At 40.4% G+C, this 21,354-nt stretch overlaps 1 protein-coding gene across 2 annotated transcripts in view; it reads right to left on the minus strand.

The window, feature by feature from the left end:
• HCN1 (hyperpolarization activated cyclic nucleotide gated potassium channel 1) overlaps nucleotides 1-21,354 on the minus strand; it is a 298,745-nt gene that overhangs the window by 252,748 nt on the left and 24,643 nt on the right. For both annotated transcript variants that reach the window (XM_050946921.1, XM_050946922.1), the window contains exon 2: nucleotides 16,202-16,625. In XM_050946921.1, the coding sequence (XP_050802878.1) occupies nucleotides 16,202-16,625 (424 nt within the window). The remainder of the gene's footprint in view (nucleotides 1-16,201; nucleotides 16,626-21,354) is intronic.

The raw sequence follows: 21,354 nt of genomic DNA on the forward strand, positions 1-21,354 counted from the left end.
CATTTAGGTTCATGGTTGTGTAAATATGCCCATATAATTTAGTTTGAGTTTAAATCCCTTTATTTCATGCATTTGGCTCCTGCTCTGCACCTGATGCAGCACAACTACATGCCATCCATGGCTCATGGAAGATTTTGAAATATCACCAACAAAAATCTATGGATGGGAAATTTGGTAAGAGAGGGGAAGGGATACTGCATGCTGGAGAAATGCAAGGGTGGCTGTTATTCCAATATGGGCTATCTGCCTCCCATTAGCCAGCCAGAGTCTATCCTTAGATTCACTCTGAATTGACTGATGCAATCACACAGCATTCTCCAGATGCTTTAATTCAAATCACTTCAGTTTTGTAGAAGAGCACTCTGCTTCCACTCTCTAGTATTAAAACAGTACCCTGTTCCCCAGTAAAGAAGCAATAGCACTAAACATTTAAACAAGTAGTCCCAGCCACGCAGTTGTTATAAACTGATAAGATTCCACCATCATTGTAAAGTGACACACCTAGTATAAGACAATGGTGTACAAATACCCCTAATCAGCAGGCTCTAATGACAAGCACACCATCCTGACCACCAGCTGCCTAAAACTTCCTGAGAAGCCTGAGGCATTCCCCTCCCGCAACAAAACCCATCTTCCACCACTGCTTTAACTATCCCCACCCTTTACACTCCCAAAACTCCAATCACAAGAGCAATAAAAAAAAAGTTTTCTGATTTTTTCTATTTTAAACCAAAAAAAAAATCATTCTAATTGGCAGCTCTTACTCAAAATAGACTCTACTATTATATAATCTTGGAGTCTAATGCATTATCTTTTCATCCATTAAGACTGCTCCAATTTAAAAACTAAAACGTGTACGTCAGCAGGATGCTAGGGAGAAGTTAAAATTTTTCCTACCCATCTTCTGACCATAAATCCTTGTATGGCTAATGCTTACAGTATTATCTGTCCCAGAAATTTCATCATTCAGTAACTGTTCCCTGTAAAGGTGACTTGCTGCTTTTCTATAGATCACATATTTCAGGGGATTATGACTCTCCCATTTCAATTTACACATCATGTCACATTTGGTTATCAACCAAGGTACATTTTTTTTCATCTGAAACAACACAAACTGGGTAAACCATATTTATATACTACATAGAATAGCCAAAGGGTATTGCTAAGATCACTTGGAAGATGTGTTGTTTAGCAGTGTGGCAGGGCAAGGGTAAGCCCCTGGAATGCCCTGCTAAAATGCTGGCTAAGCCCTGCTTTCTGGTAGGGAAGCCAGGTGCAGGGGCCGGGCAGCCAGCAGAGAGCCCAGCTGCAAGCCCTAAGGAAGGCCAGCTCACAGCAAAGACTTGAGCTAAGTAGAGATAGCTGGGCTGAGGAAGAGGAGGGCTATAAAAGCCCTGGAGAAATCTCAGTCAGGAGACTAGCCTGGGAGGGGATAGGAGGCTTACATGGCTGTCTCCTTACCAAAGGCAAGGGGGTGTCATGGGCCAGGAGACCCTGGGAAGAGTCTGACTGGGGATAACTGTTGTGGGGATAAGGGGGACTACACTGTTGCACTGTAAATAAAGACACAAGGGTGAAGCACTGAAGAAGGGGTGAGCACTCTTTATTTAACCAGCCAACACAGAGCACAGGTTCAAGAGGGCAAAGACCTGTGCAGACCCCGTGACAAGCAGTTACAGAAAAAGAGCTAAGAAACCTAAAGGAGACCTGAATGCTCATTCACTTGACCTCTTCCTGCCTCAGTCAATGAAGATGTGACATTATATTAACAAACAAAGGGAAAACAAGCAAGGCATTAGTGAAAAGCAGATACTAATTTAGGTTAAGCGATCACAAATTAATTAAATAAAAGGAAAGAGTCATTTTAACTGGTACCAACTAAAATATGAAGATTAAAATGCATAAAACCAACAAACATATTGTTTAGGCTTCAAGGAACCTAATCAAGAAAAAACAAACAAAAATAATCCCTCCCCTACACACACACACACACACACACACACACACACACACACTCCTCTGGTTCAAATGGAGCAAAAACACCTGAAAAATCCAACTGCTACAAGGAGGGACAGATAAACTTCTGTCTTATTCTGTACAGAATCAAATGAATGTGCATAACGTTTGGTCACCACAGGGAAGGATCTCTCAGAAGATGCAGCAACCAACATACAAGGCCCCACTTTTGCAAACATTTGCACATATGCTTAACTTCACTCCCACCCGCAATCCGTTTGGGACCAATGGAACTCTGCTGATGGCTATTAAATTAAGGTTATGCCTTCATATTTTCTGGACTATAGCCTGATGTCTTCATGCAATACAAGCAGGGCCTAATCCAAAGCCACTGAAATCAATGGAAAGACGCCTACTGACTTCCGTGGGTGCTGAATCAGGGCCATAGTGGGCACTACACTCCTGTCACATTCAGGTACAGAACAAGCACAACCAGGATCCCAAGAATCCTCACTTATGGTTTTGCATTCCTATGCCCAATCCTGCAACTTCCTCTGCTGAGGCAGATCCTGCATTTGCAAAGATGAAGTTTCAGAAACAGAAATTGTACACCTCTGTATTTTAAACATTTATCTATTTTAAATAGAGATGAGCTAAACAGAAGAGATTCATAAAATGAAACAAAACAAAAAACTTGCAGATAAGATGTTAGTTAGTGAATATAATGCTCTGTTAGTTTTGTGTGTATTTTTAATGTTTATTTTTCATTTTTGAAATAGGAAATTCCAAAATGGTTTTAATAAGCATTTTAATAAAAACTGGCAATATAAAAATATGGAAAAACAAAACAAAAACAATTACTTATTTTGTTTCTTTTAAAATTAGAACTAGTCAGGAAACAGAACAGCAGTTGGTGAAAAATGTAGTTTGGGGAATTTTTTTATCCCAAATCTGAATGAAAAGCCAAAAACACTACATTTTTCATTGAGCTGAAATCCTGCAATATTTCATTTAGGAAACACCAAAATGTTTTCATAGTGGGAACTTTTCAGTGTTTCTGAAATAAAATATGTTCCCTGGGATCCCAGGACCCTCAGCAACCAGTCAGGAAGGCTGCCACAGAGCCATGGAACCTAGAAGCCTATGAGTCCCAGCAGCTGTGGAGCCAAGAAGCTCTGGTTCCCCAAGAACCTGCTAGGTGCATTGCCAAGGAGCCAAGAGCCTGGGAAGCCATGGCTTCTCAGCAGCCCACTAGGTCAGGAAGCCGGGAATCCAGCCTGCCCAGGAGCCTGGGGAAACTTGCCTGGTTTCCGTTGAAAGATTTGTCTAGATCAACGCATTCCAGCAGAATGTTTCAATTTCAACCAATTTGAATATTCTAACAGAAGAGGTTGCATCAGAACATTTCCAACCAGCTCTGTTTAAAGTTTTTATTATTATTTATTTATTTATTTTTATGTTTGAAAAATGTAAGCCTTTCTGTGGAAAATTCTGTTATTTAAAAATGTATTAAAAATTTGTTAGCTCTACCTATTCTGTAGACATGTAAGCACATGGGTATTTTTAAATACAAGTCAATCCCACTGAAGTAGGACTACTCACATGCATATGTAAGGGGACTGTTATTCCCTTACTAACATTCAGTGGGAGTGTTTAGTTGCTAGCTCCCAGCACTAAAAGGGGAGAGATTGATGGCAAATCAGGACCCTGAGACTGACAGTCCCCAGGATCAATGGCGAGAGGCCAATGTTCCAGGTCAGCCTGATTGACAGGCGGGAAGGCTAATCAAAGAGATAGAAAGCCAGAGTGGGTCCGGTTCTCCGTGTGAGCTGAAATTGCCTGGGTCCGACGGAGTGGGCCGAGCTAAGGAGATAGCAGGGGCCCAAGCTAAGCTGCTAGGAGCAGAGCTGCAGCCCAAAAAGCCAGAGCACAGCCCAGAGAGAGAGACCTGCCCTGGGAGTGGAGCTGCAACATCCAGAGCCAGAGGGGCCAGACAAGCAGCCCAGGAAGCAGGTGAGAGCTGAGAGAGAGTCACACAAGCAGCATGCAGAGCAGACCTGCCCTGGGAGCAGAGCTGTAGCAACTGGAGCCAGAGAGGCCAGAGAAGCAGCCCAGGGAGCTGCAGGCAGAGCAGCAGCAGCAGCAGCCGTGCTAAGGCAGAGTGCAGCTGGGGCTGGAGCAGTCCGGAGCTGGGTGCGGTGAGCAGCTGGGGAAAGCAAGGGGGACCATGGGCAGTGGGCCCAGCACAGGGAGACACCTCAGCCAAGAGGCTCTGCAGGCCAGACTTGGAGGGAGATCATAACCCTGACAGAGCAGGGGTGACACTGGGGAGAAGGGTCCTGCCACCCAGAGCCTGAGAGAGTGTGTGGCCACCACCAGAGCAAGTGTCCAACCCGCAGCGTCCCTGCAGCACAGCCAGGGTCTGAGAAGGAGGCCTGGGACCTACAAGGAACAGGCTGTGAAGTGCCCTGATGTCCAGAGACACTGTTTGTGATGGTCCCTGCCACAGAGCAGGGTGATGTGTTTTCCTTTAACCTTTTCCATTTTTCCTTATTCTTTTTTAAAATTAATTGTTAATTAAATAACTTGTATTTCCTTTAAACTGTATGATGTGATCAGTGGGTCAGGGAGGTGCGCAGTGCAAAGAGAGTACCCCGGAGTGGGGACACCCTAGCCCCTGTCCTAGGTGACCACAGCAGGGTTGGGGGTTGAGCCCCCCAGGAATCCTGGGCCCAGCCTTGTTGGGGTTATGAGGACTCAGCCAGACAGGAGAGTGGAAGGAGAGTCCTCAAGGGCAGGGAGGCCTCTGGGTAAAGGAAGTAGGAGCGAGGACTCAGATCCTTTCACCAGCCCACTTCACCGGGGTAGTGCAGAAGCCAGGAAAGTTCCCCACAATAACAGGACCATTCCCTCGCTTACACATGAAATTACTCATATGCTAAATGTTTATAGGTTCAAAGTTCAATATCAAAGCATGTGTTATCATTTGATTATGGGGAAACAAACACAAAGAAGTTAAATGATTTGTCAAAGTTCACTCAGCAAGTCTATAGCAAAGCCAGGAATAGAACCAACACCATATGATTCTAAGGCCTATGCTTTATCCATCATCCTTCAGAGGAACTGTGGACAAGAGCTAACATCCTTAATTTTGCCAGCACAACAACCTCATGGTTTTGCAGTCACTGCCATAATTATATTTCTAACTTTAGCCAAGAACATTAACTTACAGGTAAAGATTTCTCTGTCTAAATTTTATTTTGTCAAATATAGTTGCATATTCTGTCTGTTATGTACACCATGTTGCCAGCACTCACTGGTCTATCAGGAGTAGGCTCCCAGAGTCATTTGATTATGTAAAAATCTCAAATTTGATTAATAAAAAGGATGTGTGCAGTCCTTATGGCTGTGAAGAAGTGCTTGAAAATGATTGTCCGAAAGGCTCAAAATCCAGAAGTCAAATAAAAATAGACCCAACATTATTTTCTGAACACTTAAGGTCAGCAGTACTGCATACAATAGTATTGTGCGTTGTTTTAAGACTCTAATGCAGTGGTTCTCAAACTTTTGTACTGGTGACCCCTTTCACATAGCAAGCCTCTGAATGAGATCCTCCCCCTTATAAATTAAAAACACATTTTTATGTATTTAACACTATTATATATACTGGAGGCAAAACAGGGTTTGGGGTGGAGGCTGACAGCTCACGAACCACCTGAGGGGTCCCACTCCCAACCCCTAGTTTGAGAACCCCTGCTCTAACATATGATAAAAATTCTGCATTGCCACAATGTACCTTCCTCTTTAACTTAGAACTTTAATTTAAACTTTTTTGGTATCTATTTTGCATGCATTACCCTTTTAATGAAAGTCATTCTCCATACATTTTTTAACATTAATGCCTAAACTTCCTACAAAAGGCTTGCAAAGAGCACTGCTGAGTAGGCTATCTGTACTACAAGCCTTGGTCAGAGAAGGAATGAGAGGATCTCCTTCAAATCTGCAGTCATCCATATAGGTTTCAGGAAGAATCACAGCAAGCGTGGGATCACTCACTACAATTAGGCAATCATCTGCATAATGGTCCAATGGTCCAAAAGAGATGAACAACATAATTAATTGACATGATCTTTTTTTAAAGTTTGGGTTGCATTTCATTTTCAAACCCAGGAAGACTTAGTTCTGATTATTTGCAAAGGTGATTGATAGGAATGACTGAGAAATGCTACTATAGGGAAGATACGGAGAGGCGGTGTAATAAATCCATGACTGCAGACAATGGACAATATTACTACAAAAACTACTACAGTCACAAACATTCGGGGGGGGGGGGGGGCGGGAAGCAGTACTGGAACCCTCGTCCTTCACTACCAAAACAGAGGCATCTGCCATTTGAGCTAAAGGAAAACTCCCATAGTTGCTTGTACTATTAGGGCCTTCTCCTCTGTGGCTGAGCTACTAGAGAAGACAATATTGCATACTTACACACACACACACACACTCTCTCACTCTCTCTCTAAATTACAGGAGGCCCAGTTCAAATAATCACAAAGCTCTGGCAATACCTCAATGAAAATTTTAATTCTGTGGAGTAAAAGGAGGTTTTTTTCCCCCTCACATCAGTGATTATACTGAAATCAGTACCATAAAGGCAAAAAAATAAAAACAAGCATTTTATGGTCTTGCCATCATTTTATTAATTACCTGCTATAAAACCAAACCGTGGTGTTCCTTTTTCACATCAGTTATTTCATTGGGGGTCGGCACATAGACCAAAATTTAATAAGGCTTCTAATTCTATTTTCTAGCTACGTGGGTTTTCCTGAATTTCAAAAAATACAGTTCACTGCAAAGCAGTTACAGTATCTCCATAAACCATGGGTGCACTTTTCTGCTCCAAAACTAAATTCTTCAGTTGGCTAGACCAGTGTAACTTCACTGAAGTCAATGGAGTTGTTCTGGTGTAACCGGAAGAGAATTTATCCTATTATATGCAAAATATAGGCGGTTCCACAGAAGAGCAAATAGTTGAGGGAAAAGAAAAAATTATTAACATGTCTCATTTGGAACACTAGCAGTTTAGTGAATATGGTACTGGGTGTACTTTTAGACTTCTAAACCACAAAACAGCAAAATTTAACGTACTGGGAAAGGAGCTGAGATTTGCATACCTCTACATCCAGGGGTTATTATTTATAGAGAAATTGTGCAGTTATTTTGTCACCTTTTGGATTCCATCCCATTCATTGTATTTTATTTATGAATTTATGTGGATTTCTAAAATATGCGTATTCTTTCACTTCTAGCACGTGGCGTTTAAAAACATAAGCAAACCATATTAAATAAACCAAAAACATATTAGGAACTCTCCTTTGCCCTTCCACCTATCTGATTTAATAAATACAACCCCCTTCTACGCACTTATAACTAGCCCAGCCCCTCCATGAGTGCCTGGTAAATGAGATGGACTTTGTATATAACATGAAAGTCAACAGACTCTGGCTCTATAGGATCAAGAGTGATGCATCAAGTACTTTAGCTGATTTCAAATGCCATAAGAATCTCCTTGAGAGTCTGTCAAGGCTCAAAATCAAATTATAAATGAGTGCCAGCACAATGGCTTGCACCAAGAAGTGAACTGGCAGTTACTGCAGCACATGAGCAAAACACTTTCCTTACAGGAAACACAGCTAAGCAAGGCTGAGCAAGCTGTCTTCTGCATTGTGCACTACCCAGAGTTTCTAAATAGTCTTTTGGGGTAGCCCCAGGCAGAGGACAGTACAGTAATCTGATCTTGATAACCACCCATGACACCTTTATTCACACCCTAAACACTACTGTAATAATCTTTGTACAAAGTATGTCCTTGTTAGGTATCATTTGAAAATCAATATTGTCCTGGGAAAGTATGGACGGCAACATTGTATATGAAGTTATAAGATTCCCCTGTGCTATTATACATGTTCTAACCCCAACAGCCCTGTCCATGCAGAAGTCAAAATCTGTCCTAAACAAAGGAATGAATGTATACTTGCCTTAATTTGCATTTACGTAGTAAACAGAGTCATCAAGCAGTGAGAGAAAACAAAGGAAGTTCATACAGATGAAAAAATCAGCAGAGAATATTCTTCCACATAGACTCCTTGTCTCCTGGGTGTCAGCTGGAAATGTTTTCCAAGAGGGAGACTTGAAACTATGAAAAGGAGGACAAACAACCTCAAGGAACCCCTTTCTTTCACCCTGCCCATTGCCTTCACTGCACTTGAAGAGACAAAGGAAGCAGCTTTTGGATTCTGGGGGAGTGAAAGAGTTTGGTCAGGAAGACTAATTGAAAGTATATGGTCAGAAAACTTCGCTTTGAATCTAATATAGTTTAAGTTAGGCACCAGTTATCATTTTATCTTTATTTTTCTTCTAACCATTTCTGACTTTTATGCCTCATTACTTATATGCACTTAAAATCTCTCTCCTTGTAGTTAATAAACTTGTTTTATTGTTTTATTTAACCCAATGTGTTCAAGTTGAAATGTCTGGGTAACTCCATTTGGGGTAACAAGTTGTGTGCATATTATTCCTTTAAAGGAATAATGGATTTATTGTGTTTGAGCTATCCAAGAGAGAGCTGGGCAATACAGGACATACATTTTGGGGGGAAGATCCAGGGCTGAGGGTATGGTGAGAGTCAAGGACTGGCTGGCTGGTTGCAGCACACACAGAGACACAGCTGGGGGTGACTTGTATGCTGAAGGCTGTTTGTGAGTAGTCCAGGTTGGAAGCTACAGCAGCAAGGCATTGTAAAGGGCATTTGATGTTACAGGGCAAGGGTGACACAACTACTCATTAGCCTGGATTGTATCCTGGTATGTCACACCACCACCATAGTCAGGTTCACATACTAAAAAAAGGTTGAAATCTTCTAGCCAAATGCCAGTATGAAAAGTGAATTTTGGTGATGCCTGCTACCTGAATGTTCAGGAGCTTTGATAACAAACTGCTCCAAATCAAAACAGCCAAAATAAACTCTCTTAATTCTTCTGAATGCTTCTCCCAGGCTACAAGCATGAATCATCTCAGATGTGGGCGCTCATTTCTGTGTGGCTTGTAAAAGTCAGCTTTTACAACAATATGGCAAACAGAAAAACAGTAAGACATTTCTGTGGAGTTTTGACTTGCTCAGATGTAAGCATCTGCAAAGGGCAGAACTGAAATCTATAATCCTCTTGACTCATTAAACTTGGGCAGTTCAGGTAAAATTAAAACCAGAGGTCACCCATACTTTATTGTGATTTTTTGTTTTACTTAAATGTACAGTTACTTTTAGTAACTGAATTTTGCAAAACAGCCTTCTTTGCCCATCCCTACTCAGATGAAGTTAGCAGTTGGGTAGCCATTTTAAAATGTGTTTAAATCCCAAATAAACAGGTGTTTCAATATCACATAGATTTACGGTACATTTTGAGAAGCACAGTTTTATTTATTGTTAGTCTAGAAAGCATTAATGCCAGCCATCAAGTTGGGTCTTTGACCTACAGAAAATCACAAACATGGTTAAAAGCCAGTGGGTGTGCTAAGCAACTTTCTTTCTCGCTAAATGGAAGGTGATTAAACTCCTTTATGTACAGAGATCACTGGAAACAATAGAAGCCACCTCCCAAGTCAATGGACCACATGGCAAGAACTGAACAGAAGTTTAGCATGTGGGCTTCCTCACTGCAAATGCAGGGCCTAGAGGATTGTTTGGCAAGTCTTAGACACATGTTAAGGAAAGAAAGGCAGGAGAAAAGTGAATAGGCAGCAAGCGAAGCAGTCATGAGTAGGGCCCTACCAAATTCACGGCCATGAAAAATGCATCAGACTGTGAAATCTGGTCTCCTCCCAGTGAAATCTGGTCTTTTGTATGCTTTTTACCCTATACTATACAGATTTCATGGTGCAGAACAGCGTTTCTCAAACTGGGGATTCTGACTTAAAAGGGAATTTGCGGGGGGGGGGAGTCACAAGGTTATTTTAGGGGGGTTACGGTATTGCCACCCTTACTTCTGCACTGTTTTCAGAGCTGGGTGGCCAGAGAGTGGCAGCTGTTCGCTGGTCGCCCAGCTCTGAAGTCAGCATCCCGCCAGCAGCAGCACAGAAGTAAGGGTGGCAATACTATACCACACCCTTACTTCTGCGCTGCTGCTGGCAGAACCTCTGCCACTCTCCAGCCACCCAACTCTGAAGGCAGCACCACTGACAGCAGCAGCACAGAAATAAGGGTAGCAGTACCACAACCCTCCCTACAAAATAACCTTGTGACTCAACCACAACTCCTTTTTGGGTCAGGACCCCTACAATTACAACACCATGAAATGTCAGACTTAAATAGCTGAAATCATGAAAAGTTCAATTTTTAAAATCCCGTGACCGTGAAATTGACCAAAAAGGACCATGAAATTGTTAGGGTCCTAGTCATAAGCATGGTGCCCCGAGGGAGCAGAGAGGAAGAACTCCTCAGGGCACAGAACTGACAGGAGGGGCAGTCTTGGAAACTGAATGCAAAAACTGCTTATATTGTTTGTTTCTATTATATTCAGGTAAACACAATTTTATATCCTTTTTTTTTTAAATAAAGTCTTGAACCAAAAAATATACTTGATTTACATTATCATATTTCTCCTCCTAACTGAAACAAACGTGAAAGGACCCAAATATTGGCTAAGCATTCAGGCTGAGGGACCAGCATTATTGATGCCTATTCTGTAATTACAAGTAGCAATAAAAAAAAGCAGTCTCTATGTCTATTACAAATCAAGTTTTTAGAAATACCTCAGTGAAGAAAGCAGCAGTTTGAAAGAAATGTATACAACCAAAATAGCTGAATACAAACTCAAGAGTAATATACCAGATTCAAATAAGAATTGAAAGTGCTGTCAGTAAAGTAGGAATTTTACAGAAAAACTTAAAGCCGTGAGCCTAACATGAGTTATTCCCTACTTAAAGCTCCATTCACTCAAGATGATAGAAAAAAATTTTGAATAGCTGATTAGTCACATACAGACCTCTGACCTTTTAAAAGTAAATAATTTGATCAACATATCCCCATTTTCTACTGGAAGTTTTACCATGAAAAATAACAGATTTTAAATTTAATTCAAATTCAATGAATATTTTAGGTGAACAAGTTTCCCCTATCACTTTGCTTCTGAACTATTCATTGTGACAACTGCATTTGAGTATTCACTTCCCATGATTCAATATCTGAGTTGTGTGATCAGTCACTTAAATCACATAGTATTGTCCCTTCTATCTGAATCTTTGAATTCTGTGACATTATACTAGGTAGAAATTTGGTCTGGTATTCTATATTTAATATTTTTGGAAGTGCATGATAAGCTGTCAGAGGAGGAAAGGAGCCTTTTGCCAAAAAGAATATATTACATACTAATTCCCCCTTTTCTTTCAAAAATTCACTTAAATAAAACCACACAATTTTAAAGTAACAAGGTATCATCTGTTTACTGCTGTTTGGGTTTAAGTGTAGGGTACTTTAACCAAAGTGAAAAAATAATAGGTCTAGGTTAATGTCAATTTATAAAGAACAAAAACTAAATTCCTGTCAAATTATCCATTCCATCTTTGTTTAAATGTTTTCTCTCATTACCACTCATTGACTGACAGGGTCTAACTCAGGGGTGAGCAAACTACAGCCTGAGGTCTGCATCTGGCCCTCCAGATGTTTTAATCTGGTCCTCGAGCTCCCGCCAGGTAGTAGGGTTGGGGGCTTGCTCCGATCCCCGCATGCTGTGGCTCAATGCGGCTCCCGGAAGCAGTAGCATGTCCCCCCTCTGGCTCTTATGTGTAGGGGCAGCCAGGGGGCTCTGCACGCTGGCCCCACCCCAAGTGCCGCCCTCACAGCTCCCATTAGCCAGCAACCACAGCCAATGGGAGCTGTAGGGGCAGCCCCTGCGGACAGGGAAGTGTGCAGAGCTGCCTGGCCATGCCTCTGCATAGGAGCCGGAGAGGGGACATGGCACTGCTTCTGGGAGCTGCTTGAGATAAGCGCTGCCTGGAGCCTGCACCCCAACCTCCTCCCGCACCTCAACCCCCTGCTCCAGCCCTGATCTCACTTCTACCCTCTGAACCCCTCAGTCTCAGCTTGAAGCACCCATCTGCACTGCCAACCTCTCATCCTCAGTGCCACCCAATAGCCTGTACTCCCAGCCCAGAGCCCCCTCCCACACCTTGAACTCCTCATTTCTAGCCCCACCCCAGAACTCACACTCCCAGCCGGAGCCCTCCTGCACCCAACCCCCAATTTCATGAGCATTCATGGCCTGCCATACAATTTTCATACCCAGATGTGATCCTCGGGCCAGAAAGTTTGCCCACCCTTTGTCTAACTACTAACGTGGGCTGACATTAACTATGCTCCTGTGACTGGGTGTGCTGAGTCGGGAGCTGACTCAGCATCCTGTCACTCAAATCCCCTCCAATATAGGTTAATTGGGACCTAACTGGTAGGTCAATCAACACAACAGAGCTACTGCTCAGGAGCTAATTAGAGAGGGAAAGAAATCCCAGCAGCTGTGAGCATAAAAACTGAGAGGAAGGAAGCCCTGGGAAAGGGGAGAGCTGGCGGAAGGCCGAGTTGGCTGTTCAAGCCCCATTTTGTTCCCCAGAAAAAAGTGGGGGAGTTTGCTTAGCTTAGCTTGTAAATATATGTAAATAGTACTACAGGTGGCAGCCTACTGGAACAACAAAATACAACATGGTGGTGGTGAAGGAGACCTGAAGTATTGTCGCCTGTACTTAATCTTTAAGGACTCTCAGGAGACACCCCATGACAGCTAGTCAGAATTTATATAAACTATACTGCAGGCTGCAGCTGTGTTCCTTCATAATGGTTCATGGTTAAAGGGACATCTTCAACACTACACACATTACTGTCTCAAAATTGCTAAATGTGGCTATTAGCAGCTGGAGACTAAATTATGTAAAAATGGACAAAGAAAAGAGAGCATGTGAACCTGTGTGAAAAATATCAAATAAAAATCCTTTTATAGTTGCAGTCTACTCATCTTAGAGTTCTGGGGATATCCCAAACACTTCCAACCTGTCTTTTGTAGCTTAGGTTATAAAAGAATCTCAGTGGGATCAGTGTTATTATACAAGCTTGTTTGTCTATTACTCTGTTTTCCTGAGCGCATTCTGCTGGCAGTTTATTAAAATAAGGAATCACTTATGGCCCTTCTGGTGATTTTGGCCTCGTATTCACCATTCTTATCCAAATATGTAGTATTTCAGATTTTTCTAAATCACATTTAAAATCCCACATCAACCCAAATGCAAAAAGGATCAAATCCTTTAATTTGTATACAGAGAAACAGGTTTTAATTTTGTGTCATCAACAAAATTAATAATTGTTCTCTCTCATGCATGTGCATGCACACTCATAATGCAGTGTAAATAAATACCAGCAAAGGTCTGAACACTCCGGGGACCATACCACTAATGTTCTTTCAAGCACAGCTCATCTTACACTTAAACTATCTTTGTTTCCTTTTAAGCTGTTATCATATCCTAATGTACAGTCTATAATCTGTAGCTGAGATAATCATGTAGAACACTGTCAAAGACTTCACTAAATTTAAAATAGCAATATGCTATTAGAGGAAATGAAAGCAAGTATGAAAATCCATGAGGAACTTTACAAAATTTGTCAAAAAAATGCATAGAATGGGAAGAGAAATATTTTTCATTGAATGAATTTCATTCTTGTATTCATCAATACTTATGGTGACAATTTCTGATTTAGTCCACATTGTTAACACATCTGAACATTTTCAAGGTCATTGAGACCTTTTTAAAAAAAGCAAAATGTTTGTTTTTTAAAAACCAATATGAATAACTTGTTTTGGATTCTTTTTCTGTCTTCCTAATGGTGCTCAGATATGAAGGCGATAGGCATGGTAGACATTCCCAGAGAATGGACTGCTTATAACCCAACAAACACAAAAATTGTCAACCCAAAAACATTTCTGAGTTTTCAGTAGTGGAATCAAGGAAGAAGTAACGTGGCAGCCCAAGAGAGAGCTTGTTTGCTCTGGGGATTCTCAGTGGCTGCCAGCTGTAAACTAGATGGAGCATCTACTCGATTATCTTTGCTTTGGACTCCTTTCTCTGTTTGTTGTTGGGTGTTTTTGGTTGGTTGGGGTTTTTTTGTTTGTTTTTGTTTTTTGGTGGAGAGAAATATTGTTTGTGCCAGTTTATTGGCCAACAGAGATGATACAAAACATTTGCCTTTTGGAAAAGAAACCTTGCTGAGTACAAACGTTATGTCCCTATATTGGATTTGAGATCTCACGTCTATTATATTGATTTAAAATATTGTGTTTGCTCATAAATTGGAAATTAGTACTTTTACAAATCATTTGTGGCACCATGATTTGTAGTATATCATTAACTTCTTTTGATCTGAACCAAATTAATGTCATTGAAAACAATTCACAGAAATATCCCTCTAGAAAACATGGCAGAGGTAAAAGCAAAGGTTTATGGGAGGCCTGCAAGAGTTTCTAAATCACTTGCCGTAGCTAAACTGAGTACAAGAGTACAGTGTATTGTTAACATTTTAATAATAACTACACTGTAATACAGTATCACCTACCATGTCATTCTAGAAGGCAAAAATAAGCAGATTTCACAAAGAAAATGTAGGGACTGAGTCCAACTGGTACTGAGCATCGGCAGCTCTCATCAACCTGCATGGGATTTCTGTTTTCCAACCATCCCCACTGGCTTAAACAAGAGTTTTATACTGTACTCTACACTTCTCAGGGCCAGGCCTTTAACACAAACTGATCTGCTTGCTGGATATTATGGACAAACTTGGTATTTATTTTTTTTAAAGGAGCAAGAGAATCTAGTGCACTGAAAAGGGTACAGCTGATAAACATAGGAGATGGAAAGAGCACCATAATATCCTACAGCATTCATTTCACAAAAATATTCTTTAGTCCCAAAACCTTCTTCAGGTTTCTTACTGAACAGAAGTCATAACAGTCAGTAGTTATATTTTACTGTTACTTTTGGCAGTTCCCCACACTTAAAAAATAAACAACAAAAAAACCAAAACAAGCATGGTCTGCAATTTCAAAAATGGATATAGGCAAGAAACTAAATGACTGATTTGTAATTATTTGTGCAGAAGCCCTTCCCAAACACATTTTCCTGGCTATGGTAATATTTCCTGGCATGCCAAATACAAGGGAATGCCATTCATTCCTGGAACTCTGGAAAGGTAACCTCTGTCAAGTTGGTCGATAGAGTGAGATCATTCCCCAAAGTATTATTTTTGGAAGTGGGTAGGTAAGAAGGAACTAACTCAAGATTGTGGCAATCACCATTTTTAAACCAGGTCAGTAATCAAAATATTCAACCTACACACAAGCCTTCAGATACTTGTATTCCAAAAACCTGTTAGATTGGAAATGCTTTCCATTTTCACTGTCATAAGATGGAAAATGTAACACATAGTCAAAGATAAAACGTTCAGGATTAACACAAGGGTTTAGCTGTGCAGGTTCTATTAATTTTTATGGGCATCAAACCACAGTGAGCATCTAAATTGCATCTGGAAGCGAGTCTCCCAGCCTGGGTCGACAGACTTGGATTGCCTGGGGTCATGCTAGCATGATAAAAATATCTGTATAGACAATGAGGCTCAGGCTCTCAAGCCTGGGGACTGATGCGGTGGACTTGAGAGCCCAAGTTCCAGCCCAAGCTACAATGTCTACACAGCTATTTTTGGCATGCTAACATGAGCCCTACCAATGCAAGTCTGTCAACCTAAGCTGAGAGGCTCGCTCCCAGATGCTATGTAGACATATCCGAAATTGTTTGGAACAAATGGGGGACAGTATAAAGAAATAGTTTTACAAGACAGGATTCCAACTGACCCCTGAATTTTACAACAGAGTCTCATTCCGAGCCCCTGCTCACACACAGACTCTTCTGCCATATATACTCTACACTTCTCTATATAGAGAGAAACTGATAACACCAGTATGTCTTCTTCATACAAACAGGCACATCAACTAGTCCTTATGTGTAAATAATCTGAATGGGCAATAAAGATGCCTTTTTCCGAGTCATAGATTTCATGATTCCCCATGCCCAGTTTATCTAGAGCTCTTTAAAGAGTTCTAATTCTTCATTTTTAAAGGAATAGAATGTTAGTGAATGGATATATAAATATATGTCTTACCTCCTCCCACTGGTGTATGTATCGAATTAATCTCGAAAGACGTAATAAACGTAACAGGCTGAGGATTTTTGTAAATCTCACAATGCGAAGTGCTCTAGCTGTCTTGTAAACCTCTGAATCCATCCCTTTTTCTACAATGAGAAAAATATAATCCACTGGTATTGATGAGATGAAGTCAACCACAAACCAGCTTTTTAAGTAATTCATTTTGATGATCTTAGGGTCCAATATTATTTCAGAGCTGTCTTCATTGACAATCCCAGTTCTAAAATTCATGATCAAGTCCAACAGAAAAACAGTGTCTGATGCCACATTGAAAATAATCCATGGTGTTGTTGTTTGTTCTGTAAAGAATGTGATTCCAACTGGTATGATGACAAGATTTCCAACCATCATTATAAGCATTATTAAGTCCCAGTAAAACCTACAAGAAATAAAAACAAAAAACAGAATTATTGATGCAGTTATAAAATAAAAAACAACAATTTAATATTGAATATCTATATTGTAAGCCCTTTGGGACCAGGTTCTTGTCTTTGCATCTGTCTGTAAAGAACCTGGCACACTGTAGGCAATATGCAAATCAGTGGCAGTTTGCCTAAGAGAGGACTACATGATGAGACCCATATACAATATTATCTCCTCTGTGTATTTTATTTATTCTATTAAGGCTATGAGAGTTCTTTCTTTTAAGCCATTTGAAACATGAACAATCACTGTAAAGCCTAATAATTATATAAAAATTACACAATCTGCCTACTAGTGATTGGCATCTGGGATAAATGCAGGATTGTGACAAGGCATTAGTTTATTCCCTCCATGGCATATCTAAAAGGTGAATATGTGATTCAGTAGATTTCCCCAGACTTCCTGTCAAAACCTATCAGTATGTTTACATAAAAAGTACTGATGCCTGGTGTCAATCATAACTGCTTTAGCAAGCTAATTAAGTTATTTCTTGCCTTCCATCCAAATGGAAACCCAAAATCTAGTAGATAACACACTAAGTATACTCATGCCATGACTGCACTGGAAAAAAAACAGTAAACCTAGAAAAAAATAAGACTCAAACAACAACATCCAAATCTTCACCCATTTTTTCCAACCTGAACAAAACTATCTTTTGTGAAGTACTAAAATGTTTGGACAGTAGAGCTGGGAAAAATACTTTTGGAAAATAATGTATTCCAGCATTAGTTAACCAGAAACCATTAATGAATTTATGTGGAGTTCACCTAATATTTTCAGCCAAACTGAAAAGTTTTGGAAATGATAAAATGGAACATTTTGTTTTGATCCAACTTGAAAATTTTCCTTTCAATTTTGGGCATTTTGACGAAAAAGCAAAGTAAGATGATAATCACAAAATGGCCTGGGAACAGAGAAAAGAAGGAAACCTCTCTTATAACTTTTATCGTGGTGGTTAGGGAACAGAGGACACTGGGATATTCTGACATTGGTCATTCTCAATCTCTCCTGTTGAAGCTGTCCCACTTTGTCTAACTAAGTAGTCATAAGAGCAGAGACTTGGGCCTCCCACATGCTAAGTGAATGCACTGATCACTAGGCTATATAGATTCATTCTCACTCTCTTCCCCGGCTCAATGACTACGAATTGCCACTATGAATGACAAAAGTCATTGGAACAGCTTCAACAGGAGAGATCAAGAAAGACCAATACCTAAACATCCAATAGCCAGTAGTTAGATCATTCATCTGGGAGGTGGGAAACCCATTTTCAAATCACTTCTCTGGCAGAGATGGTAGTTGACCCAGGGGCTCCCACATCTGGGGTGAGTTCCCCAGCTAGCAGGCTGAAAGTTCTAATAGTTAGCCTCCTCCATTTTGTGAATCTAGGCCTTTTTTGATTTTGTCAAAACATCCACAGTCTAAATGAAAAATGTTGAGTTGGGTCAAAACAAGATGTTTTGTTTCAATTCAACTTGAAGTTTTTTTTATCTTTTGATTTGCTGAAAATTTCTAAACATTTTTGGTTCACCCTTAAATGAAATGTTATGATTTCTCAGAATTGACAGTGAACTGAAAAATCCATTATTCACCCAGCTGTACTGAATAGTTTTAGGTGCTCCCATGTCAGAATCCCACTAGTTCCATCTTCTAGATACCTGGTGAGTAGCATATTACTCCATACTGCAACAGAAAGACCCAGAAAGGCTCTGCTGGCCAGTCTACTGCCAATGTTTCTTGACCTTTAACATTTTGAGGCTGAGAATTATCCCTGATTGTGGTGTATCAGTCTCAAATCCCGAATGTTTACTGCAGAAATGGGAGTCAGGCCGGTAACCTGCCATACAGAACATGCGTCCATTGGGATTGGGATGGAAGGGCTTCAGGCTGGGACTTTAAAGCTGTGACTTTCCTACAAGACACAACTCAAGGGAAGGTAGGCTTTGTGTCAAAGAGGACAGAAACTGGAAAGGAATAGTTCCACATATTAAGGAACATAAGAACAGCCATACTGGGTCAGATCAATGGCCCACCTAACCCAGTATCCCGACTATGACAATGGCCAGTGCAAGAGGGAATGAACATAAGAGGACAATTTTGAGAAATCCATCCCCTGTCGTCCAGTGCCAGCTTGTGGCAGTGGGATTGTAGGGACAAGTGGAGCATGGGGATGTGGGACCTATCTTCCAAGAACTTATCTAATTCTTTCTTTGAACCTAGCTATACTTTTGGCCTTCACAACATACCATGGCAACAAGTTAAACAGGTTGACTATGTGTTGTGTGAAGAAATACTTCCTTTTCTTTATTTTAAATTTGCTGCCTATTAATTTGGATACATTATATAGGGGCAGAAGATAAATGATCTAACTAATTATACAACGGACTAAAAACAACTAGAAAGTGCACTATAGGGCAACCAGAAAGATTCCATATGCTAAAAATCTTTGCTCCAACAAAAGTCAAAAGAGATTAGTCTTTATTATCAAAGTATCTTTAAAATGAAATTCAAAAATTCACACAGAACAGACTCTTGCAAGTAATTCCCTATCTATTTCATGCACTCTTATTTCTTTCTGGTGCATTTGAAGCCTTGCTATAAACAAAGCATGAAAGCAAAACTTACAAAATTTTCCCATTTTTTCCAGACAAACTATGGCTCCAATTTGATTAATACCTTGATAACACTGCTGGCCAGGTGCACATTCATTGGAGTAAATGCCTAACAGTCCATTATCAAGACTAGTACAAAGGATCTTGGTTTATACAACAGTAGGGTTGTTGGACATGCTAGAACTGCCGCATAGATGAGAAAGCTGTTCTGCTTTCACATACAATAGTGCTATAGCCCATGATTACCATCCCTGCAATCACTTCTACAAAATTATCTCCAAAAGTGATTTAACTGCTTTGAGAGCATTTATGAACTTCACCAAGAAATCCTGAATAATCACATAGCATAAGCACATTTATCTATGGTTCACTTCTAAACAAGCCATTGCTTGACTTCTAATTGACCTGGAAGTTTAAGTGCCACAGGAAGTAATTATATAACTAAGACTAACCAAGCCAAACAAAACCCAGAATGCCGAATGGAGAAATTTCATCCCAGAACAATCCAATGTATAAATGGATTAATTATACATGGTGATTATGCAGACCACTATGCTCTTCCTTGCACTGAATGTCAGCAAAAATTTATATCAAAATCAGAGTTCATGGAAAAAAATAAGATAAAAAAAAATCTAGACTATAGGATTGTATCAAAGTTCTGAATATTTTTTATTCCGCAAAATATAATGTAATCTGATTAGTTATCAAGAAAATGGATGACTATCTCATTTTGAAAGTATTCATTTTTCCTTTAGAAAATTTTCTGGTACACCTCTGTTTGTTCTGATTTGTGTATCTTTCCCTCAGGAGATGGGCTGAATGGACTCGCCCCACCCCCTTGCATCTAGAGTCATAGATGTTAAGGCCAAAAGGGACCACTGTGATCATCTAGTCTGACCTCCTGTATAGCACAGGCTATGGAGCTTCTTTAAAAGAGCAGATCTTCTAAAAAAACATACAATCTTGATTTTAAAATGGTCAGTGATGAAGAATCCTCTGTGACCCTTGGTAAATCGTTCCAATGGTTAATTCATCATCATCATCATGTTCCTATTACACCTCTGGCATTTAGGCTAGTGACAAAGCTCCTTCACTCCTGTCTGTTTCTGGCAGGTCTTTCAATGGTTCCCCAGCTGTGCCCATTTTTTCAGATCGGCTTCCACAGCTCTTTGCCGTGTTGTTTTCAGGCGGCCTCATTTTCGCGTGCCTTCAGGTGTCCATCTTATTGCTACTCTGGTGATGGAATCAGTTTGTATCTGAAGCACATGACCAATCCATCTCCAGTGCCTCCTGGCAATGATGGTGCTCAGATTCTCTTGGCTGCACTGTGTCAATAGATCTTGGTTTGAGATTGTTCTGGGTCAAAAGATACGAAGGATTTTTCTGAGGCAGGTTGTATGAAATAAAGACAGTCTGGACATGTCATACTTTCTCATGGTTAATTACCCTAAGTCAAAAATTTACACCTTATTTACAGTCTGAATTTGTCTAGCTTCAGCTTCCACTTGCTGGATCATGTCAGATGGACGTCTTCAGTTATCAAATATGTTTTCCCTGTCTAGGTATTTACAGACTGTAATTAGGTCACTCCTTAATCTTCTCTTTGTTAGATTCAGCTCCTTGAGTCTATCACCATAAAGCATGCTTTCTAACCTTTTAATCTGTCTTATGGCTCTTCTCTGAATCCTCTCCAATTTATCAACATCCTTCTTGAATTGTGGGAACCAGAACTGGACACAGTATTCTAGCAGCAGTCACACCAGTGTTAAATACAGAGGTAAAATAACCTCTCTACTACTATCTGAGAGTCGCCTGTTTATGCATCCCAGGATTGCATTAGCTCTTTTTGCTACAGTATCACACTGGGAGCTCATGTTCTGCTGATTATTCACCACAACCACCAAATCTTTTTCAGAATCTTTTTCTACAGGCTCTACTGCAGAAAGGCAAAGGAAGCAACTAGAAAGTAATAAAGTACATTTCCTACCGATAGTGTCAGACCATTCTACTGTTCAGTAAGAGAGTGTATGCTCAAATGCTTCACGAGGCAGTGCTGTGAGCTGCCACTAGAAC

Source organism: Gopherus flavomarginatus, chromosome 3 (assembly GCF_025201925.1).
Source record: "Gopherus flavomarginatus isolate rGopFla2 chromosome 3, rGopFla2.mat.asm, whole genome shotgun sequence".
NCBI classification, from domain to species: Eukaryota; Metazoa; Chordata; order Testudines; family Testudinidae; genus Gopherus; species Gopherus flavomarginatus.